The sequence below is a fragment of the Macrobrachium nipponense genome, chromosome 1 (assembly GCF_015104395.2).
Source record: "Macrobrachium nipponense isolate FS-2020 chromosome 1, ASM1510439v2, whole genome shotgun sequence".
Taxonomy (NCBI): Eukaryota; Metazoa; Arthropoda; class Malacostraca; order Decapoda; family Palaemonidae; genus Macrobrachium; species Macrobrachium nipponense.
The window spans coordinates 173,525,103-173,545,880 of record NC_087200.1 but is presented as its reverse complement, the minus strand read 5'-3'; the positions used below and the strand labels follow the sequence as shown (position 1 = coordinate 173,545,880).

The following is a 20,778-nucleotide window of genomic DNA, read 5'->3' as shown; positions in this document are numbered from 1 at the left end:
GAGAGCTTATCAGGGAAGCTCACTCGCAGTCCGGAGAACGACAATCTTTCCGTTCTGAGAGTAAAGCTCACGAGGTTAGAGCAGTGGCAACTTCTTTAGCATTCAGAAAGAATTTATCTTTAGCTTCGATTCTTCAGAGCACGTTCTGGAGATCGAATTCGGTTTTTTGCGAGTCATTATCTCAAAGAGATAGAAACGGTTTTCGAGAATTGTAAAACGTTAGGTCCGGTGGCGGTTTCTGGCATGGTGTTGGGAGAAACGGCACAGGGGTCGTCACCTCTATGCTAACTTTTCACCTTGAATAGGTTGTCGAGTTCAAGGGAAGCTGGGGTACTGAGTACCTGGGATACTCACCAGTCTGTTAGGTCAGATTTTATAATGGTTGGGTATATATGTTTTTAAATCTGGTGTTGGTGACAAATGTTTTGTATGATTGAATTTCTGGTCTTAGCCCAGGGCAAGGGCAATCTTTGTTGTTACTATCCTCCGTCAGTCAGCCTTGACTCGCTTGAAACTACGGAAGGATTCCACTCCTGTAGAGGCTAACTTTGGTCAAATTCCAATTCCTCTACAATAGTAAGAAGAGCACCGACCAGAGGCAGTAACAGTCTGCTGTAGCTCTCTTACAAGGTAAGGTACAACAGACACCTTGAGTGTTTACTGGTATTGCAATAAATGTAACCATTTAAAAATACTAGTGGTCCACTGAATCCCACCTTCCCATAAATGTGTAATCAGCTCTATAATTGTTCGGTAAGACACTGCAATAAAAATGAAATTTTCATTATTAAAATGAAGTTTTATTGTATACTTACCGAACAATTATGATTATACCCACCCTCCTCCCCTTAGGTGGACGGACGGGCAGAAAGAATTGGATTCACCTGGGCAGTTGTACCTGGTTCTCCCGCGAGTGGAGGGAGATGACGTCATCACCACCAGTGTTGGCGACGCCGACGCGCTAAATTTGAATTTAGTATCCTGCCGCTCGTGGAAATCACGGCTTTATAATTGTTCGGTAAGTATACAATAAAACTTCATTTTAATAATGAAAATTTCATGTTCTTAGAAGATGGTGTAAGTTGAAGAAGTTGTCCTCCTCCAGTACCTCTGTGACCGAAATCGCCGATTTTCTGTTATTCCTGAGAGAGGAATCCACTATAAAGGGTTACAGGAGTATGCTTTTGGCCGTCTTTAGAAATAGAGGTCTAGAGCTTGCAGACAATAAAGATCTACACGATCTTATAAGATCCTTTGAGACCACGAAGTCTAAGAATACATCTCCTCCTAGCTGGAACCTCGATGTTGTCCTGAAGTTCTTGTCTTCTGAAAGGTTCGAACCTCCTCATATGGCCTTGTTTCGAGATTTAACGAGAAAGTGTTTGTTTCTCTTGTCACTGGCGACAGCTAAAAGAGTTAGTGAGCTGCACGCCCTTGATGATAAAGTAGGATTCAAACGAGACTCTGCCATCTGTTCGTTCAAAGCACTGTTTCTGGCAAAGAACGAAAATCCTTCGAATCCCTGGCCTAAGAACTTCGAAGTTAAAGGCTTATCGGGTCTCGTCGGTAGAGAAGCTGAAAGGTCTCTTTGCCCGGTAAGAGCTCTAAAATTCTACCTGCAGAGGAAGAAACAGATGGGAGGTTCTAGACAAGGTCTTTGGTGCTCGGTTAAGGATCCTACAAGACCTATGTCCAAAAATGCTTTAGCCTTTTTTGTAAGGAACGTCATTACAGACGCTCACAAAGTCTGTACTGACGACTCTTTTAGACTTTTGAGAGTAAGAGCACATGAGGTGAGAGCAGTAGCGATGTCTCTCTCTTTTCACAGAAATATGTCGCTAAAGAATATCTTGGAAGCGACATATTGGAGGTGCAACTCAGTGTTTGCATCTCACTACTTGAAAGACGTTCGTGTGACCTACGAGAAATGTTTTTCTCTAGGTCCTTTCGTGTCTGCGGATACGATCCTGGGTATAGGAGCTAACACCAATCCTTAAATGGTACGTAAAGTCTATTAGATATGTTCTAGACTTTCTTCTGACTAAGTGCAGACGTCGCACTGGCGGCCAGTCACTATTGTTCAGTAAGGAACTCTTGTGATATCTTATTAGATGAGTATCATTATTATTTTTTTTTTGAAAATTATGTGTGTGTGTGTGTAAGTTGGTTTTTGAGTTATGGTTGTTGTGAAGAGTTTGGGGATAACTCGGAACAATTTTTAATACTAACATGGTGGTTAGGATCAGGTGGTCGGGATTGGTTGTGTGCTCCTTCATAAGGTGTATAGTCATATAAGTGGATCAGCACCCATTGACAAAGTCCTTTCAGGCTCTGCCGAGTAAGCGGATAAGACCCCATCGGCAGACCCACAAGAACTCTTGGCCATAGATCATATATCTCGCTAAAGTTTCTTGAGGTGATGCAGACTCCTTGGCAGCACCCACAAAGTCTACCACCTATCAGGTAGGAACCAAGGTTTATTTATACCTACAACATATGTTGTTTACCTGTCTATTCCATAATTAGCTGTCTCTTACCCTCCACCAAAGGGTGCCAATCAGCTATGTATATATCTGACAGGTAAGTTGATTGTATGAAAATGATATTGTTATGATACAATAAAGTTTCATACATACTTACCTGGCAGATATATACGATTAATGGCCCACCCAGCCTCCCCGCAGGAGACAGGTGGAAGAGAGAAAATATGATAGAAAACGACGGAGTCTTAGCTATGTATATATATCTGCCAGGTAAGTATGTATGAAACTTTATTGTATCATAACAATTATCATTTTTCCTAGCTATACTTACCCCGAACTACTGAGTTTTTAAGCCCTCCCTACCTTCCCCTTATATCTGAGGGCAGAAGTCTTAGAGGCGTGGAAAGGACTGGAGACCGGGTCATTGGTCGCGTGGTCTTCGACCCCTTGGGCATTAATTGGCTGGGGTAGGGAGAGGACTAACTACGTAGTTTTTTCTGGTCGGTACCGGATTGACATCAAGGTTTCTCCTACGATAGTAGTTCGGAGTAAGTATAGCTAGGAAAAATACAAATTACTAAGAATTTGGGATGTTTTCAAGCTTTTATGTGAAAATTAAATAACATTAAATAATAAAAATAGTAATTCTCTCTCTCTCTCTCTCTCTCTCTCTCTCTCTCTCTCTCTCTGTAATAATTCATAAATAATTTCACTCTCAAGTAAGAACAACTATATATCTCTCTCATTCGTAGTTAGCGGTAGACCATTTTAGATTGACCAAATTTTATCCTTACCATCTATAACTGTAAATGTGCCATTCTAAAACATAGACACATAACTAAGAGTTATATTAGTCCAAATAAAAATTGATGTTTCTTCATGGAAAGGAATTTCAGAACAAAGACAGACAGAATAAGGAATTTCTTAAAACTGAGATTGAGAAGACTTCTAAAAATAGATCGGTTGGAAGGGGGAAAGAAGAGAGAAATAGCAATTGTAATCTTCACATACTTTATATTTTTTCCAACCATTTATTTCGTTTTTTAGGGGTAATGCATTTAGCAAACTTTTAAATGAAATTACAGTAACTTTATTTTCATTTAAAAGTTAGCTTAATGCTTAGGGAACATGATTAGAGTCCTGTTCAGAACCTGATGGATCAGGCAAAACGGATGGAAGGCGTACGCTTCGAGGTTGTCCCAAGGATTCTGTAAGGCATCTTCTGCCAGAGCAAGAGTATCCGGGACCGCTGAACAGTAAACCTCCAGCTTTCTGTTGAAGTGAGTGGCAAAGAGGTCTAGTATAGGCCTTCCCCAAATGTGGGAAAGCCTGTCCGCCACATCCTGATGCAGAGACCACTCCGTGCCCAGGATTTGGTTCCCACGACTCAGCTTGTCAGCTACCACATTCCTCCTACGCGGGATGTACCTGGCAGAAAGATCCACTGAGTTGTCAATGGCCCACTGGTGCAACTCAACTGTTAACAAATGGAGCTGATGGGACACTAGAGTCTGAACACTAAATATGGTAAGGAGTTCTTGAAATCTCAGGACGACTTTGGTGGCTCCTCTGTGGCCTCAAGTGGAGTGGTACCCAAACCTTCTGTCTCTTCTGTCAGAAATTCCAAGAGAGATTTCCCTGTGGTGGCAACTTCTTTCACCAGTCAGTAGAGTCCCTGTCTCTTCATGACGGAGACTATCAAGTTTCTCCTCTGAGCAAGAGGGTTTTCTCAAAAGGCTGTGGGGCAGATGTTTGGTTATCTCAGAAAATCCTCATCAGCAGTTTACCAAGGGAAATGGGCGATCTACTGTGATTGGCGTCGTCAACGGGGTATCCCTCCACTCAGAGCTTCTGTTCAGCAGATAGCAAATTTTTTTTATCTTTCTCAGGGATGAGAAAGGTCTTTCTGTTTCAGCTATTAGAGGTTACAGAGCAGCCTTGGGTTTGGTGTTGTGTCTGAAAGATGTGGCCATCTCTTCATCTTGGGAAATCTTGTTGTTCAGGGTTTTGAACAGTCCTGTGTCTCCAAGGGATTCAAGCTGCCCATGTGAGATCTTTCTCTTGTCCTGAGAAGTCTCACTCAAGCTCCTTTTGAGCCCCTGCATCAATCATCATACAGAAATCTGACTTTAAAGACAGTTTTCTTATTGGCCTTGGCTTCTTTGAAAAGAGTTGGGGAGTTTCATGGCTTGAGGATCTGTAGCTTTCGAATTCGTCTCAAAATTCTTGGCTAAGACCCAGAATCCCTCGGTGCATGATGACAGATTTGCTACGTTTTCCATTCTCTCACTGAATGACTTTTTGTACAACGATCCGCAAGAGTCCTTGCTTTGTCCAGTCAGAGCGATACAATGCTATATAACGATGACTCGTCACCTAAGGCCTAGGTTTCATAGGCTTTTTGTTAGCACTGGTGGTCAGAAGGGAAGTCTTAAGAACAAGATTGCATTCTGGTTGTGTGAGGCGATTAAACAGGCTTATTCCTCTATTGATAGTTCTGTCACTGAGTCTGTGCAGGCTAGAGCACATGACGTCAGAGGTATAAGTTCCTCTCTGGCATTTAAGAAAAACTGGTCTGTTCATAGAATTTTGAACGCAGGTTCTCAGTTGCATCAGTCCACATTCACTTCCTTTTACCTTAAAGCCGTTGCCCACAGCCCACAGGTCTTTGGTCACTTTTCCTTGGGTCCTGTGGTGGCTGCCCAACAAGTTGTGTAATTCATCCGCTCCTCAGAGGGCTATTTGTATCTTACCTGAGATGATTGTATGGAAGAGAAAAAGAGTGAGTTGGCTGGTCTCTTTCTGTCTCTTTGTTCCTTTTTACTTCTTACGGGCGGATCGAAGAATAGACACGTCATATGCTGAAACTGGTCTGATACAGATGAGTAACATAGTCATACTGGTATTGGTTTTGCAATGTGACTATGCAATAGACAAACCTGCTAATCAGTAGCAAGTGCTCCTCTCTCTAGCAAGGGGAGTGAGGAGTGGTAGCAAACCCTGTGGTTCATATGGTATGTTACTTGAACAGTCAAGAGTTTTTGCTTCAGACCCCCTTCGTTAGAACTCGTTCTTCTAGGACAGATGGTCAGGTGGGTTAACTCCCAGCCGGGTTAGGATACTTGTACTTCCCTCCAAGTATAAGTCTATCCTATTGTTAAGACCTAATTTTATTATAAATGTCATATTGTAAAAACAGTTTTTATGCATTCAACTTACCTGTCAGATATATACTTAGCTATAGACTCCGTCGTCCCCGATAGAAATTCGAATTTCGCGGCACACGCTACAGGTAGGTCAGGTGATCTACCGCCCCACCGCTGGGTGGCGGGAATAGGAACCATTCCCGTTTTCTAAGAAAGATTTTCTCTATCGGCCGGAATGTAAACATACGTTTGCAGTTCCTCCTGATTTGGATTTTCGTGTTTCATCGCCATCGATCTTCTGGGCTATCTTTTGCAGGGAAGTACTGGGTGTTTGGTTCGGCATACGTTTATTAACTGTTTTAATGAATTTGGCTTCGAAAATTAGAAGAATACATTACGTGTAACTACCGAAGTTTTCGGTAGACACTTACATAGTTTGCAAGAAGGGAAATATTAATATTTATTCATTAATGGGTAATAAAAGTTAAAATTGATTGAGGCTAACTTCCTTATCGAAAAAGTCAGAAAAACATAGAACTAGTTACGCTTCCTTTAGAAGTTTTATAGCTCTCGTACTAACGAGCAGTTAGAGCATTAACAGTACTAGTAGTGTTGTATCCTCATCACTTCTTACTTTACAGAACTACAAATTCATATTGCAATTTGAAGATAAAGGAATATAGCTCCAAAAGCGAGCTATTAGAAGGTGAGAAGTGAATTAGTGTTTCCCCATTGCAATGGAGGGTGCGTCTGATCAGCTTCATCTCGCTCCCAGGCCTAGACCTCTTCCAAGCTCACAGGCCCAGAGGAAAAGGAATTTTCATACAATGAACTTACCTGTCAGATATATACATAGCTAAGACTCCGTCGTCCCCGACAGAAATTCAAATTTCGCGCCACTCGCTACCGGTAGGTCAGGTGATCTACCTGCCTGCCCTGGGCGACAGGACTAGGAACCATTCCCGTTTTCTATCATATTTTCTCTGTCGCCGGTGGTATCAACATTGTTGTTACTACCTCCTGACTGGAATTCGCTTTTCAAGCAGGATCTATCCGAGCAAGTTGCTCGAGATCAGGATACGCTCAGGCCTGAGGCGCCAGCCAGGCGCGAGGCGCCAGTTAGGCATGAGGATTCAGCCAAGCGCGAGGCGCCAGCCAAGCGCGAGGATTCAGCCAGGCGCGAGGCGCCAGCCAGGCGCGAGGAGTTGCGTGAGGCGCCAGACAAGCGCGAGGCGCCAGACAAGCGCGAGACGTCAGCCAGGCGCGAGATGCCAGCCAGGCTACACGCTCCAGCCAAGCGTGAAGCGCCAGCCAAGCGCGAGGAGCTGTTCAGGCACGAGAAGTCAAGCAGACGCGAGACTTCTTTTAGACGTGAGAGAGAGTCGGTTCACTCTATGAGCCCCTCTCCTAGTAGGAGTTTGTCACCAGTAGAGAGAGAACGGGATGAAGATCCTCTCGTTTTTCAGGCCGATTCTCCACAAGGTGGAGAAGGAGATTCGGAAGAAGAGGGTGACGGGAGAGAAGGAGTCTCGAACTATAAAGTTCTAACTGACCTTCTTTTACGAGAATACGGAGATTCTTTAACTCCTGCCGCTCCTCCTTCGCCTCGATCACTGTTTTCGAGTGCGATTGTGCCTAAGTCTTCGTCGGTCTTGAAGATGAGACCTACGATCTCTATGAAGAGAGCGCTTCAGTCCTCAGACAAATGGATGTTGTCTAAGAAGGATCTGGGCAGGACCACCTTCTGTATGCCTCCAGCCATACTTTCTGGCAAGAGAGGTTTCTGGTACCGAACTGGGGAGAACATGGGCCTTTCTCTTCCAGCGGCAGCCGAAGCGGACTTTTCAACCTTGGTTGACTCGTCGAGGAGACACGCTTTGAATGGAGCTCGCGTGTCTTGGGCTATTTCGGAGACGGATCATCTCCTCAAGGGACTCTTCCATATTTTGGAAGTGTTTAATTTCCTAGACTGGTCCCTTGGGGTGATGTCTAAGAAAGCTCATGACTCGGATGGTCTTGACCCCGAAGTCATTCTCAGTATTCTTGCTTGTATTGACAAGGCGGTACAAGACGGATCGGGAGAAATCTCCTCTCTTTTCGGAGCAGTACTCCTTAAGAAGAGGAGTATTTTTAGTTCATTCCTAACCAAGGCGGTTTCTCCCTCACAGAGAGCAGCCCTGGTTTTCGCTCCCATGTCTGACTTCCTGTTTCCTTCTCAGTTAGTGAAGGACATTTCTAGATCACTGACTGAGAAGGCGACTCAGGATCTTCTCCTGCAAACTGCAAAGGAACGAAGAGACCTCTTGTTTCTGTTGACAAGAAAGGACCGACTTCTACGGTTCAGCCCTTTCGAGGAGGGCCTCTCTCCAGAGCTACCTCTAAGAGAAGAGGTCTTGAGAGGAGAGGTAACGGCTCCTTCCCGTCCCTTTAAGAAAGGGAAGTGAGACAGACAGCCTCCAAACACCAGTGGGGGCCAGGCTTCTCGAATTTGCAGACGCCTGGTCACTCATAAACTCAGACGCCTCTTCCATGTCCATAATCAGAAAGGGATATCTTATCCCCTTCCAAGACAGTCCTCCACTAACGACCATTCCGCGGGAACTGTCAGCCAGATACAGGGACCCGGTACTGAGGGATACTCTTCGTCTGATGGTGAATCAAATGTGGGACAAAAGAGCTATAGAACTGGTTCTAGAGCAAAACTCTCCGGGGTTTTACAATCGGCTTTTCCTGGTTGCGAAAGCCTCGGGGGGCTGGAGACCAGTTCTAGATGTCAGCCGCTCCATGAACAAGTTCGTTCGAAAGGAGAAGTTCTCTATGGAGACTTCGGCCTCAGTCCTTGCGGCGTTACGTCAAGGAGATTGGATGGTGTCGCTGGATCTCCAGGACGCCTATTTTCATGTCCCGATTCACCCTTCGTCGAAGAAGTACCTCCGTTTCATGACGGGGGGAAGGACTCTTTCAGTTCAGGGCCTTGTGTTTCGGCCTATCCACAGCTCCTCAGGTCTTCACAAGCCTGATGAAGAATGTGGCGAGGTTTCTTCACCTCAAAGGCGTCAACATCTCTCTATATTTGGACGATTGGCTCATCAGGGCCAGAACAGAGAGACAGTGTTTGGAGGACCTTTCTTTGACCCTAGACCTGATAAAGGCGTTGGGACTACTCGTGAACCTCGAGAAGTCACAGCTGATTCCCAGACAGAACTTGGTCTATCTGGGGATTCAGATGGATTCTCGGGGTTTTCGAGTATTTCCTTCGCAAGAGAGAATCGTGAGAGGCTTGGAAAAAGTCTCTCTCTTCTTAGGGAAAGAACGAACTTCGGCGAGGGAATGGTTAAGCCTACTAGGCACCCTTTCCTCGCTCTCGCAACAGTTCTTTCCTCTAGGAAAGGACTACATCTTCACCCTCTTCAGTTTTTCCTAAGGAGATCGTGGACTGGAAGACGGGACTTCTCTCCGACAGTTTTCTCCTTCCAATGGAGATGAAACCACACCTGCAATGGTGGTTGTCCCCTCTAAAAGAGAACAAGGGAATTTCTCTGGAAGTTCCGAACCCAAGCCGAGTGTTGTATTCCGACGCATCGGAGAAGGGTTGGGGAGCAACACTAGGACCGAGAGAAGTGTCAGGCACCTGGAAGGCAGCACCAGGTGTCCTGGCACATAAATTGCAAAGAACTTCTAGCAGTTCACTTAGCGCTAAAGTTCTTCGAACCCTTTGTGACGAACAGTGTGGTCCAAGTGAATGTGGACAACACTACAGCCCTGTCCTACATTCGGAAGCAGGGAGGAACACACTCAGTGTCACTTTACGAGATAGCAAGAGATCTGCTAATTTGGGCCTCACAAAGAAACATCGCCCTCCTAACAAGATTTGTTCAGGGGACGAGAAACATCAGGGCGGACAGACTGAGCAGGAGAAGCCAGGTCCTTCACACAGAATGGACTCTTCATTCAGAGGTGTGTCAGAGTCTTTGGGATCTTTGGGGCACTCCTCACGTAGATCTGTTCGCCACATTCCTTTCCAAAAGGCTGGAAGTCTTTTGTTCAGTGGTGGAAGACCCAAGAGCTCTCGTGGTCGACGCCTTCCTGCTGGACTGGTATCATGTGGACGTGTACGCTTTTCCCCCCCTTTCAAAGTCCTGGGACAAGTGTTGAGAAAGTTCGTAGCGTCCAACGGGACAAGGATGACCCTGATAGCCCCGTTTTGGCCAGCACAAGATTGGTTTGCAGAGGTGCTGGAGTGGACAGTAGACTTCCCAAGATCCCTTCCAAAAAGGATGGATCTTCTCAGACAGCCACACTTCGAGAGGTTTCATCAAACCTCCCCGCTCTCGCTCTGACTGCCTTTCGACTATCGAAAGACTTGTCAGAGCGATGGGGTTTTCTCGCGAAGCTGCAAGCGCTATCGCTAGAGCCCGCAGAGCTTCCACTAGACGAGTCTATCAGTCGAAGTGGGAGGTATTCAGAAGGTGGTGTAAGTCTAAGAAGTTGTCCTCCTCCAGTACCTCTATAACCGAAATCGCCGATTTCCTATTGTTCTTGAGAGAGGTCTCTCATTTGTCTGTATCGATAATCAAAGGATACAGGAGCATGCTGTCGGCAGTATTTAGAAACAGAGGCCTAGCCTAGACATTGCTGACAATAAAGATCTGCACGACTTGATTAGATCGTTTGAAACGACAAAATCGAAGGAACTAACTCCACCCAGCTGGAACCTGGACGTAGTTCTCAAGTTCCTTTCGTCTGACAGATTTGAGCCTCCCCACGTAGCTTCGTTCAGGGATATAACAAGAAAATGCTTGTTTCTCCTATCTTTGGCGACAGCCAAAAGAGTTGGCGAACTTCATGCCCTAGAAGATGAAGTCGGCTTTAACAAAGACTCGGCCTTTTGCTCGTTTAGAACTCTGTTTCTAGCGAAGAATGAAAATCCATCGAATCCCTGGCCCAAGAGATTCGAGATCAAAGGCTTATCGAGTCTAGTAGGGAGAGAAACAGAGAGGTCTCTTTGCCCGGTAAGAGCCTTGAAGTTCTTCTTACAAAGAGAGAAAACAAATGGGAGGCTCTAGACAAAGTCTTTGGTGTTCGATTAAGGACCCCACAAGAATCATGTCTAAGAACGCATTAGCTTTCTTCATTAGGAGCGTCATTACGGATGCTCACAAGTTCTGTCCTGACAACTCTTTTCCGCTTTTAAGAGTAAAAGCCCATGAAGTTAGAGCAGTGGCGACGTCTCTCTCTTTTCAGAAGAATATGTCATTAAAGAAAATCATTGACACGACATATTGGAGGTGCAATTTAGTTTTTGCATCTCACTATCTTAAAGACGTTCGCGTGACCTACGAGAAATGTTTTCTCTGGGACCATTTGTATCGGCGGATACAATACTGGGTACGGGAGCAAACACCAATCCTTAAATTTGTACATACCTTCTACTAGATATGTTCTAGATTCCTGCTGACAAAGAGGGCTTGGTGCTGCACTGGCGGCCAGTCTCTGTTGTTCAGTAAGGAACTCTTGTGATATCTTTTAGGGGAGTATTTCAATTTTTTTTTTGAGAATTTTTGTATAAATAAGTTTTTCGTTTCGAGTTATGGGTTGTTTGTTATGAGTTCGGGGATAACTCAGAGCAATTCTATATACTAACATGGTGGTTAGGATCAGGTGGTCGGGATTGGTTTTATGCTCCTTCACAAGGTGTGTTGTCATAGAAGTGTCCAGTACCCATTGACAAAGTCCTTTTAGGCTCTGCCGAGTAAGCGGTTCTTATACCCATCGACAGACCCACAAGAACTCTAGCCATAGATCTAATATCTCGCTAAAGTCTTGAGGTGATGCAGACTACCGGGCTACAGCCACGAAGTCTACCACCTATCAGGTAGGAACCAAGGTTTTTTCTTTTATACCTACAACATATGTTGTTTACCTGTCTATTCCATATTAGCTGTCTCTGACCCTCCACCAAAGGGTGCCAATCAGCTATGTATATATCTGACAGGTAAGTTCATTGTATGAAAATGATATTGTTATAATACAATAAAGTTTCATACATACTTACCTGGCAGATATATATGATTAATGGCCCACCCAGCCTCCCCGCAGGAGACAGGTGGAAGAGAGAAAATATGATAGAAAACCGGGAAAAAAACAATCGGTTCCTAGTCCTGCCGCCCAGGGCAGGCAGGTAGATCACCTGACCTACCGGTAGCGAGTGGCGCGAAATTTGAATTTCTGTCGGGGACGACGGAGTCTTAGCTATGTATATATCTGCCAGGTAAGTATGTATGAAACTTTATTGTATTATAACAATATCATGTTGAAAGCCTTACGGAGGTTATGGAGAATCCCCACCGATCAGGCGTCCCCTCGGCAGTGTCTGTAGAACGTCCCAGACTGCCAGGGATAGCCATTGGAAAGGCATCTTAAACAGTGTTTTCCCCTTATGGTTAAACCTCCTTACCCTCGGCGGATGAGGAGAAGGAAGATTCATCAACGAAGATTCTTATGAATATACAAGATAATCTCATTTATGTTATGAATAAAGAAAGAGGAAAATTGGATGGTTATAGTATCATTACTAAAGCATAGCTTCATCTAGGCACCAGGTGCAAGTCAAGTGCCAGGTGCCTGCCTAGACGTCTTCCATGATGAAAGATCCTTCCAAAAGCGCATGAAGGAATGCCATGGGGAAGGCACATAGCCAAAGGCCATACCACGTTGAATACCGCTTCTCTTCCGATCAACGAAGTTCAGCCACAGGATAGAGCGGTGACGTCACAGTCTCTCAATGATAGAATTCCTTCGCCTTTACAGTAAGTGAGGTCTAAGGAACAATAACCTATGAAAGGGATTAATCTCCTTCTGATCTTCTCGAATTGGAAGAAGTTTAGAAGACGAGGCTCCAATGAGGAAATACTTTCGAATTATAAAATTCTTACAGCATCCAGGATTTCCAGCTTCTTTGTGTTGGAAGATGGAAATTAAACAGGGTATCCTCTTGAGATTTGTCACGGGATCAGTTTTTCCTGACGGGGGCGTGAAATGTCGCACAGGCGGCTGTCGCCCATGTCAGGATGTGTCTGAATCTGTGGGAAGTTTCTCTGGAAGAGAACCCAAGAACATACTTCTCGTGAAAGAGACTCTAGTGGTCGCATAATCGATTTCGTCTCTATCACATTGGTTTGATTTGGAGAGAAGTTTTTTTTGTAGGATCAGCCTTCACCTGCCAGGTACTCAAGATGTCGCACAGGCGAACGTAACCCTTGTCAGGATGAAGCTGGTTCTACTTTAAACCCTTTACCTTATGAAGAGAGGTGCTCTCCTCGGGTAACACTCTTTTCCCAACATTATGAGACAAGAGATGGAAGATATCAGACTAGGAAGTCAATGAGGGTGCAGGTCTTTCAGCTTACAAGACCTTAGCAACCCTTTTATTGCAAGAATTCGGAGAGTCTCTTGAGTTCTGCCACCCCTCCTTCTCCTAGTTCGTTACTTTTAAGAGGATTATAAGTCATCCTCTTCTGTATATATGCAGCAAACCGATTTTCAGAATGAGAACTTTGCAATTGTTTGGAATTATTTGATTAGAGGCTTTTTCAAGTAATAGAAGCATAGATTACAGCATTATGTCCATGGATAGGAAGCTTGAATGATTCTCTTCGATCCTTATTTCTCATTAGGATCTCCTTCGTCTAGTACCAATTCGTTTTTATTGACGAAAAGAACGAAGTTAGGAGATTTTACATTCTCTCTCGGCCTCGGCGAGGAAAGAATGTAGTAGAGAATTCACCTTAAGACTACGGTATGATCAAGTCATATACACATATACCGAAGTTGACTCTATGGTTGACAACTGAATTCCTAGTATCCTTACAAAAGTTTTCCTAGTTTAATTCTGTTTACCGCAATGTAAGAGAATTATAGAGGATTCTTTCTGGCAGAAGTTATCTCAGGCTTTCGGGAAGCATATGTAGAAAGCATAATCGTATTAAAGAACGAAGATTGCTCAGGATAAGTTCGATAAGTCTGTTGGGAATCATTTTCTTCGTGGCAGAAGTTATTTTCCTGATCTCAGGCTTTCGAGAAGCATGTTTAGAAAGCATAATCGTATTAAAGAACGAAGATTGCTCACGATAAGTTCGATAAGTATTTTGGGAATCATTCTCTTCGTGACAGAAATTGTTTCCCTGAATGGACTATATATTGTCCATAAAAGTTTTTCCTACTGAGAACGGAATAAACATAGAAAGGCTCAAAGCGCCAGCCTGGCGCAAATGCGCCAGAAGCGCCAGCCTGGCGCAATGCGCCAGAAGCGCGCCAGAAGAGCCAGCTTGGTGCAATGCGCCAGAAGCGCCACCCTGGCTCAATGAGCCAGAAGCGCCAACCTGGTGCAATTGGCGCTAGAAGTGCCATCCAAGTTAATTTCTCGTTTTAGCGAGTTATTAACCTTAGAGTTGCCTAGCCTCTTCGACAGAGGCGTAGTAACGGCAAGTTTCGTTCCTGATTTCGTTCCACTTCTAATAAAAAATGGGTTCGATCCCAAGGAACTATGAAATTATTTATTTTAAGCATTTAGGCCAATGCCACAGCTCTCTCATATCACAAAGAGAATCAAGAATCTCTTTTTTCGCCCGGGTTCGCGTTGACAAAAGAGAATCTGTTTGGAAATCAGACACGGAACGTAATGATTCTTAAGAGATTCACTGCAATATGTTGCACGTCCGTGAGAAAATTCTCGATTATGTCTAGCATCTATTGGAGAGAGTTGTAAAAAACCTGAGAGAAGTCTTCTTCATAATTGCTTCGCAAGGTGGAAGACGACCAGGCTTCCTATAGATTACTTCATTATTCTTGACCCAAGAGATGTAGCAATTTACGCCATCTTTAGTTTAAAGAAAGGGGAATAAACTTTAGTCTTTTTCCCCTAAATATAAATTCTTAACAGATGTTAAGATAAAGGGCATCAAAGGAAGAAAGGATGATACTTTATGCTTCATTTTTGGCCTTAGATATATTGGATTCACAGAGATCATAACGTTCTTCTCACAGCATGTTTCGTAAGAAATTTCCCAGAGATTCTGGAGGTTCTATTAGAATCCAGTATATAGACCTGTAAAACCTCTCCATTCTGAGTCGGTCTGCATGCAGACTGACCAGAAGTAGACATGGTAAGAGGATTTTTTCAAGGTAAAAGGCAAGGTCATGGTAAAGACATAGACTTGCTGCAGATCTTGCTGGTGGGAATAGGGAAGCTGTCCTCTTCCTATACCTCTGTGAACCACATACAGGGTGTTTTCTTCCCTTTCAGAGGGAAGAATCACCTTTGTCTATATCTTTTATCAACAACGCAGTATAAGGTTATATTCTGTCTCTGCAAGGAGAATTAGATATAGCAGAGAATTAAGATCGGGATCTTATACGATACCTCTATACGATAAGAGTAGGATATCATGCACTGAGTATGGGATTCTTTTTGTTTGGAGTCCTCAGATTCCGTGTTATGACAAGATGGAACTGCTCCTCATAAAACTTCTTTCAGAAATTTTATGAGAGAATTCCTTGTTTCTCTCGGTCCTATACGACCAAGAAGAAAAGGGAATTTTTTGTGCATTGGAATCTCGCATCAGATTCTATGGGAACTCGGCAATGGGTTCTTGCCAGCATAATATGTCTGGCAAAAGAACTAAAACCCTCTGTTCCTCACTCAACGCTCCAGATAGAGTTTCGTTGTTCAGACAGGGTCCTTACATTTTCATCTACAGAAGAAGAAATGGTTGAAACGTTTGCCTACAGAGTTTTTGGAATGTGATGAGGGCTCAAAATGCTGCCCAGTTAGTATTAAGAGGGATATATATAAAGAGCTAAGAAATCAGGGGTCCGCCCAATTTCTACTCTGAGTCTCCTACGACTTCCAGGCTCCTTCCCTTCCTTCGGGCAAGGATAGGGAAGATTCTACAACGAGAAACCTCATCAACATGTAAGAAGAGATCTCGGTAGCAACAGAAGTAATCACGAAGGATCCTTTTCGGAATAAGACTCTTATCTCTCGTACTGTTAGATTTCATATCATTTATGGATGTAGTTGACTACTTCTCCTCCCCTTGCCGGAGAGGCCGAGAGCTCAAAGTGGAAGGTCTTCCACCCTTCTCAAAGTCTCCTGATAAACTATTGTGGTTGTTTAGGACTTTCGGACAATGTAGCGCCAACTAGGCACTAAAAGGCCATAACAGGCGTAAAAAAACGCCAGAGGCAGACAGTCCCAAGAATCACTGTCATTGTCTGATGAGGAGAAAGAGTGAGCCTCCAACCTGGCTTAGATTTGCTAGAGGCGAACAAATCGGACAGATAAGAGAGTTCGATGGGGACATCGACAGACATCTTCGAGACACTAACAAGCTCGAAGCTCTAGCAAGTGGGGAGGAACCGGCCAGGCTCCAGAGGCGAGGTTCCAGGCAGGCGCAAGGCGCCAGCCAAGAGCGAGGCGCCAGGCAGGCGCGAGGAGCCAGCCAGGCGCGAGGCACCAGACAAGCGCGAGGCACCAGCCAGGCGCGAGGCACCAGCCAGGCGCAAGACGCCAGCCAGGCGCGAGGCGCCAGGCAGGCGCGAGGAGCCAACCAGGCAAGCACGAGGCGCCAGCCAGGCTCTAGGCTTCATCCAGAAGAGATCCATTTCTAAGAAAGCCCTGGTCTTCTTTGAAACTATGTGATCACTAAAACACTTCATGAGTATCTTGATGATTCCTTTAAACAGCTGAGAATTAAAAGCGAATGAAGTGCGAGCTTTTATGAATTATTGTTTTTTCCATAACAATATGTCATTAAGTACATATTAGCTGTCATTTACGGGAGATGCAACTCTGGGTTGACCTCCCATTATACGAAGGATGTCAAGTTGACCTACGAGAGATACGTCTCTCTGGGTTATACGTGTCTACGGATATGTTGCTGGGATAGGGAGCCGACACTGATCCTTAACTAGTGAGTTAAATCTTAATTTAACGGAATTTTTTATTATTTGGGTTGTTTGAAAGGAGTTTGGGGATAACTCTTTTTCAAGTTAAGCACGAACCCTCGTGTGAGGATCAGGTGATCGGGATCGGTGTTGTGCTCCTTAATTATGCCACTAGGCATAGGTGTTTTGTCATGTAAGTGGATAGGACCCCTTTGACAAATAACCATTAGATTCTGTCAAGTAAGTGGATAAGACCCCATTGACAGATCTACAAGAACTCTTAGCCATAGGTCACATCCTCGCTGAGGCTCTTGAGACGAAGCAGACTTCTAGCAATAGCTAGGAGGTCAACCCTTCGTCTAAACACATAGGAACCAAGGTTTTATTTATTTATTACCTACAACGTATGTTGTTTCCTGTCTATTCAGTAAATTAGCTGTCTCTTACCCTCCGCCAAAGGTGCCAATCAGCTAAGTATATATCTGACAGGTAAGTTGAATGCATAAAAATGTTATTGTCATGATACAATAAAGTTTTATGTATACTTACCTGGCAGATATATACGATTAATGGCCCACTCAGCCTCCCCTCAGGAGACAGGTGGAAGAGAAAATCTGTATTAGAAAACAGGAATGGTTCCTATTCCCGCCACCCAGCGGCGGGGCGGTAGATCACCTGACCTACCTGTAGCGTGTGCCGCGAAATTCGAATTTCTATCGGGGACGACGGAGTCTATAGCTAAGTATATATCTGCCAGGTAAGTATGCATAAAACTTTATTGTATCATGACAATAACATCTTATTACTGTCTTTAAACCATATGATAATAAAAATGGACTGTGAAGAATTTTTCAATAATATTCATTGTTATTTTAATTTTATTCTCTATTAGCTAGTGAAGCATCTTGACCAGCCTACAGTCAATAATTTTTCTGTTAAGTGTTTCATGTTTAAGAAACAGCTAACTACACCTGTTAGTTTTCTATATACTATTCATAAAGTTATTTTGGCATCATTGACCCTAGCTTTTTTGCTGTGGCTAAATTTCTTTTATTTCATTCTTGTTAATAAAGGACCCAGTATAAATCTTTTATAAACTGAGTAGACTGAGGCGAGACTTAGTTTTCTTGGGTATTATATACCCAGTGGGGAAACCTGCTCTATGTTATGATAAAATGTTTTTAATTACTACTACATATTAGTACTAAATACCTTTCAGCATGCAAGTTTTTTACTGCATAATGACAGCATTGCTTTCTTTTTCAGGGTCTCTATGCCCTCCTTTAGGAATTGGAGTCATGCGATGTTACAGTATGAAGTATTGCCCATATGCACAGCGTACGCGTTTAGTGCTGCTTGCTAAGAATATAAAGTAAGTAAGGAATACCAGCTTCTGTTTTAATTATGTAAATATCAGAAATATTTCATAGAAAGCTCATTCCTTTGTTCTTAGATTTCAAAATACTCTGTTGTATTTTTTATAGTTTACTAACATTTTCAGTACGTAACACATTGCCAGCTGAGGTGACTGGGCCTGCAGATCCCATATCAACTTCTTGGAAATTAATGACCATTTGGATTTTCAGTGTTACGATTATTTGTTTCCACATTTACAGAGCTTTGGCATTCTCTCCATTCCTTCATTATTTATCTATTTGTGGCCAATTTAGTCAATGTTAGACCATGCTTTCTGTTCTTTTATTTTTCATATAAGCATGGACTAAACATAAAATTGAATGTTACACTCTCCTTCACTTAAAAACAGTACTGTGATGGTTAACCTGTCTAATGTATGGTGTTACAGTATTTGTCTGAAAATTCTTCTCTTTTAACCACTTTTGTCATAGTAAGTTTCTAAGCCTTAAACTAATTCATTTTTGTTATGTATCTTTATTTACAATATTTGCACCCTAGCTGCTCAGTACCAGTTCCAAGCAGTTCTTCGTTGAACGAGTGGTTTATGTGCTTGCCTACCGATTCGGTAGTCCCAAGTTTGATTCCCCGCTGTGCCAATGTGGAGTCAGAGAAATTGTTTCTGGTAATTAGAAATTAATTTCTCTATATAATGTGGTTCGGATCCAACAATAAGCTGTAGGTCCTGTTGCTAGGTAACCAATAGATTCCTAGCCACTTAAAAATATTTAATCCGTAGGGCCAGCCCTAGGAGAGCTTTTACTCAGCTCAATGGTCAGGTTAAACTAAGATATTCTGAACTGTTTTTTTTCTAACCAGTTCCAGGGAGAGTTGGAGCAGGAAGGACATATGTTGTAAAACCTCTCCCAAACCAATTATGAAATGAGCAATTCAAGATAGATTAAAGTAGTAATGTAAACAGTGAGATAAGAAGTGGCAGTGAAGTTCACCAAACAGTTGACAATAACAGCAACAGAAAGCATACATTAGACAGGCTTGAGAAGAAAAAGCAAAAGTAAGTGTTGTGGATGGAAGTTGATCTTGAAAGGTAGAATGAAGAAGTTACCCACAAGTCAGGGTTGTGCTCATTGTGGAAGTGTGGTCGGTTCTGTTTACTCTGTAAGATGCATTCAGACAAATATCTGACTGATTTGCTTTATATCTTCCAACACTCGGGCAAGTGGTAATGGAGTGCATTCTTGACCATATATTTGGTATGTATTCTTGATTTTTCAATTGCTATAATCTTTTCTATTTGCAATGTACGATTTTTGTCTTTTGAGGGTGTTATCACTATTCTTATATACAGTTAACAGTATGCTCTCATCATGCTGTTCCTTCATTTGTTATACTAGTTTATATATTGGGATTGGAATGTTTTATTGTAAACCAAGGATGGAAGCAGGTGGTTATTTCTTTTTTAAAAACCAACCTACTGAACTTCATACACTGACTATCATTCAGTCATTTTAAGCATCTTTTGTAGTTAATTATATAAGACTTTTATTATAGGCACAAATCTATTTGTGTAGGATTTTAGAAAGGCGAACATTTCATTCTTTAAAAGAAAATCTAACTTCGCTTCATTTATACTTGCTTGTTATCTTCATCTATACAAGTTGCTTTTAATAAATTTCTTTTTGTTGTCATTTGTCATCCAATTCCAATTCCTCTGACATAGTTGGGTGATGCTCATCATTTCCTCATTTCATTTGTTTTAGTTAATTGATTGTAGTACTATATATGCTGCTTCTATAGCAAAGTTCACCTAGCTTTGAAGCTAAGCCCCGTCCATTGATTATGTCAGAACCATTCCTTGAAGCTGATTGTTTGGTAATAATTTTGAAAAGTTGGTTAATCTGTGGTTCTTTTCATCTTCATTTATTTTGCAATGGTTGTTTTACCAAACTAAAATAAGTTCTGCTGATTATCAAAAGGAAATAAAATCATACTATAATACAGTATAAACTGTCCTGTGTAACCTTCATAAGAGGGTCAGATTGGGTATCAGAAATTGACTTGCGTATTATTTCACAAAAATTGCTTAATCACTTGAAGTCTGTAGAAATAAATCAAAACATTTTAATGTCTGACCCTGTCCCGATGATGCTGAGGCTTAATCCCACTTGTGTGCGGGAGGTGGCCCTATCAGTATTAACTGAGTGTGGGAGAGATTTGGGCAGATCTCACTTCGACTCAAATTATTCATATCACAGATGCATAACAAGGGGCCTTGCTTACAAGGAAGTAGATGTAAATAGATTTGAAATAGCCATAGAGGAGGCAATAGCTCCCAATTTGGATGTAATCGATGTGGAGTCAATGTGTACTGGACTAAAATCGGCCACCCTGATAATCAATAGGGTGGTAAAAGAATGTAAATTGGATGATGGGAGAGAGGAGGATCAAAATGAATGGAATCAGTATCACCTAAGGTAGAAAAGAATCTTTGAAAAGGATGATCCAAAAATTATTTGGAAATCAATTAACTAGAAAGGGAATGGGATAAATAATGATGACAATAATCAGACAGATGATGTTCAGTTCAAGTTATATTTTTAGAAGTTTTTTAACCCTATATTTTCGCTAGTGCCAATGACTTGGTTGGCTTTTTTCCTTACTATTTTCAACTTTTTATTTTGTAACTTTGTGTATCCTTTTGCTTGGTGCCATAACAGGTTGGTTACACTCTTCAAATAAGGTAATATAATGGACTGTGGGAATTATAGGGGCATCAGCATAATGAACACTTTGGCAAAAATTTATGATGCGTTGTTTCTGGAGACAAT

At 42.7% G+C, this 20,778-nt stretch overlaps 1 protein-coding gene across 3 annotated transcripts in view; it reads left to right on the top strand.

The window, feature by feature from the left end:
- LOC135219855 (pyrimidodiazepine synthase-like) overlaps window positions 1–20,778 on the top strand; it is a 170,968-nt gene that overhangs the window by 18,190 nt on the left and 132,000 nt on the right. For all 3 annotated transcript variants that reach the window (XM_064256965.1, XM_064256964.1, XM_064256963.1), the window contains exon 3: window positions 17,843–17,948. In XM_064256965.1, coding sequence (XP_064113035.1) covers window positions 17,843–17,948 — 106 coding nt within the window. The remainder of the gene's footprint in view (window positions 1–17,842; window positions 17,949–20,778) is intronic.